The sequence below is a fragment of the Carcharhinus amblyrhynchos genome, chromosome 4, assembly GCF_965287045.1.
Source record: "Carcharhinus amblyrhynchos chromosome 4, sCarAmb.v2.hapA, whole genome shotgun sequence".
Classification (NCBI taxonomy): Eukaryota; Metazoa; Chordata; class Chondrichthyes; order Carcharhiniformes; family Carcharhinidae; genus Carcharhinus; species Carcharhinus amblyrhynchos.
Window position 1 is genome coordinate 65,803,340 of NC_137327.1, and position 4,830 is coordinate 65,808,169.

General features: G+C 44.1%; 1 protein-coding gene across 1 annotated transcript; it reads right to left on the reverse strand.

The window, feature by feature from the left end:
* Window positions 1–2,701: 2,701 nt before the first annotated feature.
* On the reverse strand, window positions 2,702–3,563 carry LOC145342611 (C-C motif chemokine 5-like). Its single transcript, XM_080188154.1, has 3 exons — window positions 3,448–3,563; window positions 2,963–3,071; window positions 2,702–2,861 (listed from the first exon to the last, which is right to left on the reverse strand). The coding sequence occupies exons 1-3, from the start codon at window positions 3,530–3,532 to the stop codon at window positions 2,765–2,767; spliced, it is 291 nt and encodes a 96-aa protein (XP_080044280.1). The 5' UTR covers window positions 3,533–3,563; the 3' UTR covers window positions 2,702–2,764.
* Window positions 3,564–4,830: the final 1,267 nt, after the last annotated feature.

The following is a 4,830-nucleotide window of genomic DNA, read 5'->3' on the forward strand; positions in this document are numbered from 1 at the left end:
ATTACCTCCCGACTCCTAAACTCAATCCCTCGATTAATGAAGGCCAGTACACCATACGCCTTCTTGACCACATCGTCCACCTGCGAGGCCGATTTAAGAGTCCTGTGGACCCTTTACTCCAGATAAACATTTTCCTAGCCTGCCTGATCATATCTCTTTCAAATGCTATCGTGAGGGAGATAGAATTATGATTGCTATCCCCAAGATGCTCTCCCACTGAGAGATCCAACACCTGCCCAGGTTTATTAGCCAGTACCAGATTAAGTACAGCCTCTCCTCTCGCAGGCTTATCCACGTGCTGTGTCAGGAAACCCTCCTGAACATACCTAACAAACTCCTCCCCATCCAAACCCCTTACCCTAGAGATGTTCCAATCAACGTTTGGGAAATTAAAGCCTCCCATCACGACAACTCTGTTATTACTACATCTCTCCAGTTTCCCTATCTGCACCTCAACTTCCCTGTTACTATTGGGAATAGTAATATTCTTCTCATTACAAGAAGGATGTGGAAGCTATTGAGAGGGTGCAGAGGAGATTTACATGGATGTTGCCTGGATTGGTTGGCATGCCTTATGAGGATAGGTTGAGGGTGCTAGGTCTTTTCTCCCTGGAGAGACGAAGGATGAGAGGTGACCTGAGAGGGGTTTATGAGATGCCGAGAGGTATAGATCGGGTGGATTCTCAGAGGCTATTTCCCAAGGCTGAAATGGTCGCTACGAGAGGACACAGGTTTAAGGTGCTGGGGAGTAGGTACAGAGGAGATGTCAGGGGTAAGTTTTTCACTCAGAGGGTGGTGGGTAAGTGGAATCAGCTGCCATAGGTGGTGGTAGAGACAAACTCGTTGGGGTCTTTTAAGAGACTTCTGGATGAGTACATGGGATTTAATGGGAGAGAGAGTTATAGATAGGCCTGGTAGGTATGGATGTGATCAGCGCAACTTGTGGGCCGAAGGGCCTGTTTGTGCTGTAGTTTTCTATGTTCTATGTTCTATATTTTTATGAAATTCAAATTCCACCATCTGCCATGGCAGGATTCGAATCTGATCCACAGAAATTAGTTGAGTTTCTGGATTAATAGTCAATAATACCACTCCCCAAGCCATTCAGTTCATACAGACCCAACCTGCCCAATTCCAATCCCAAAATCCCAGAAATCTAAAAGCCTCCCTCCTGCACCAACCTCCAGCCACACATTCAACTGTTTAATTCTTCCTTTTCTGTCACTCTCCTGACATCTACAGTCAACCAGAGATTAGAGTATTTTGAATCCAACTTTAAATTATGCCTGAAGAACTTCACCCCTCTCACAAGCTTTCTAATAGGTTCAGATCTGGAGCAGGATCTCTGTCTGTTCCACCTAACCAATAAATTCAACCGGAAAAATGAAGAATGAAACTGCTTCGAGACAGCAAGAGAAACTTCATCAAACATCTGTAAGGAGAGAAAAGAGCTGACATTTTGAGTCCAGATGACCTTTATCAAAGCTTGACAAAGGGCCATGAGAGCTTGAAATGTCAGCTCTTTTCTCTCCTTGTAGATGCTGCCAGATCTGCTGAGATTTTCCAGCATTTTCTCTTTTGGTTTCAGATCCCAACATCTGCAGTAATGTGTTTTCATCAAACATCTCCTTTATTTCATCATCAAGTTTTCAATTTATAAAAAGCAGGAGCCGAGGAGTCAGTGAAGTCATGAGGGAAGAGAAAGGTTCAAATAATAAATTGAGATTAACAATTGAAGCAGAGAATCCCAATGTGTCCCTCACCATCACCCCCAGTGTCTTATCTACCTACTCCCCATCAGTGTTTCCCTTACCCCCCTCTCACAATATCTCTTTCTCCCACATGTAGTATCTTCCCCAACCATTCCTTCATTGTCTCCCTCCATTCCTTTTGCTGTGTCTTCCCACCTGCATAGCAATGTCTCCCCCACCCCCACCCCCAGTGTCTCCCCCAACTACTCCCTCAATATCACCTTCACCACTGCCACCAGCATACCAACCCCCCCGTCTCCCCCACTCCCTCTCACAGTACTTCTCCTACTTCCTTCCCAGTGTCTTCCCAAACCCCTCTCACAGTGACTCCCCTAGTGATCCCCCCACCCCCTCCTCATGTTTCCCCGACCCTCTTTTAGCGTGTCTCCCCCATCCCCTTTCCAGTGTCTCCCACACGACTCCCACAGTGACTTCCCCAGCTCCTCTCAGTGTCTCTCTCCCCCACTTATTTACAGCTTATTGCTGCCCCGGTGGTTAGTACAATAAGAAGTCCCACAACGCCAGCTTAAAGTCCAATAAGTTTATTGGTAGCTTATAAACTTAAGCTATAAGTAGTTTGGTAGCACAAGCTTTCAGTGAACTGCTCCTTCATCAGGTCAGTGGCCCCTCACCTGGTGAAGGAGCCGCACTGTAAAAGATTGTGCAACCAAATAATCCTGTTGGACTTTAACCTGGTATTGTGAGACTTCTTAGTGTACCCACCCCAGTCCAACGCCAGCATCTCCACATCCTGGTGGTTAATGTTGGAGTTGCAGCACTGTACTTTTGCATTTGCCTGGTTTCTCATTGACTGGGACCCACAGGAACACAATAAAAGCTTTGTTATCATGGCAACCTTTAGTGCTAATTATCACATCAACTGTACATTTACAAATTATCACAGAATCAGCATTTCAATCTCATCTGTAAGTCAGTAGGATATTGCGACACGTCAACAGTCTCTGTATTTAAATGGTTTGAAGGTGCTGTGATTTCAACGTCTTCTTCTTTCTTCAGTTCTTTGGTCTCTTTTCCAGAAATCTGACTGCAGCTTGTGTCCATTTCTCATTCGCTTTAGCACAAATTCTCATATTCCGTCTGTTTGTAAAACTGAAAGAATGAAATGAGATGTCAGTATCAGAGAGTTACAGACACCAGCTCCATATCTTTTATTTCAACACACTGCAATCAAAACACCTTGAAAGACTTACATAATGGTGGGAATGGAGCAGCCAATTGTTCTCTTGTAGCTCACTAGCCTTTTATGAATAATAGGAGTGGATTTAAAATTCTCACAACATTCGAATACTACAATGCCATCTGCAATGAGATGGAGAAAGAGACACAGTTAAATATGGGGTGGATATCACAGCAGATTCTCACAGATAGTAACATTGTCCTTCAGCTGTTTCCATAGAAATGCATCAACAAACCATTCGGCCCAACTGATCTATACTGGACCTCCTTCATGAACCTTCTTCAACAGTCACCTCTAAGCTTTCACTTTTCTGGAAAAAAGATTGTTCAATCTTTCCTCTCTCATCTGGGAGCATATTTGGAATAACGACATTGAAAACTAATAAATAACACGAGCAATTGATGGAAGCCAGCAGATTATTTTAAACTGTTTGTCACAGTTTAGTTCATTCTGACATTCTCAGAGAATATTGCCAATAAGGAAGTTTCTTTCTCTTACCCGGTGAAGCAGCAACATCCTGTATCAAGCAGATCAGCAGTGTTCCCAAAACAGCAGCAGCCACACAGTGTGCTGTCTTCATCATGTACTTGCCCAACTTGGAAGTGTTGAGTGTTGAAGAGTGAGTGTGGGTTGTCAGGAGTCAGTTATCACCTCATGGTTTATATTGTGTCAAACTGCAGAGTCTGCAATGGGGAGACCCCCTGGAACTTTGCCCATTCACCAGCAATGGAAGTTCTCCAGTGTAATTGTTGCTCCATTTCGACATTCCCTGAAATGGGAAGTATATTTTGTTCTGTGAATGGGAGTTCTTGGGTTAAGCAGCATTGAATGCCTGGAGTTTCCTCGGTCGGTGATTCTTCAGAAACTGTCAGCTTATTTTCCCCGGATAATTTCACCACTTCCCCATCTGGGCAAAGAGATAACCAATGAGAAAAATCAAGCTTTCTGTTTGGACCATTCAACACTGAGCACCCTGTGGGACACAGCTCTGAAGAAGCAGTGAGTTTAAACATCAAAATATATCAGTGTGTGTGGAAAAGGCAAAAAGAGTGAGTTTTCATAATATCTTTCACCATCTCGACACGTGAGAATGCTTCATAGTCACTGAAACATTTCTGACATGTAGTCACTGTTGCAACGAAGGGAAGGCAGCAAGAAATTTGTACACAGCAAGATCCTACAAACAGCAATGTAATTAGGACCAGATAAACTGTTCTAATGATGGTGATTGAAAGATGTATAATTCCCAGGACACCAAATGAAGCCATGTGATATTTTACACCTGCTTGAAAGGGAAGACAGGGCCCCAGCTTAATGTCTTCCATGAAATGCGGCACCCCAGGCAGTGCAGCATTCCCTCTGTGCAGCATTGAAGTGCAAACTGAGGTTTTGTGCTCCAGGTTTCTGAGTGGATTTTGAGGTTCTGACCTGTGTGAGTGATGAGAGTAAGACCCAATGAGCCACAGCTGAGAATGAGATCAGTGATGGTGTTAATGAAAACATAATCAATAGTTCTGCGCTGCTTTTTGTATCCTACAATCTCCAAGTGGGAATTCGTTAGTAAGTAACCAGCCTATAAATATACGCTGATATCTGTTTAACTCTCCTGTGTTTGCATTACTTTGAAACAGCTTACTGCATTGGCATGGTGTTTCTAAGCATGATACCAAACTCTCCAACATGGGCGGCACGGTAGCACAGTGGTTAGTACTGCTGCTTCACAGCTCCAGGGACCTGGGTTTGATTCCCGGCTTGGGTCACTGTCTGTGTGGAGTTTGCACATTTTCCTCGTGTCTGTGTGAGTTTCCTTTGGGTGCTCTGGTTTCCTCCCACAGTCCAAAGATATGCAAGTTAGGTTGATTGGCCATGCTAAAATTGCCC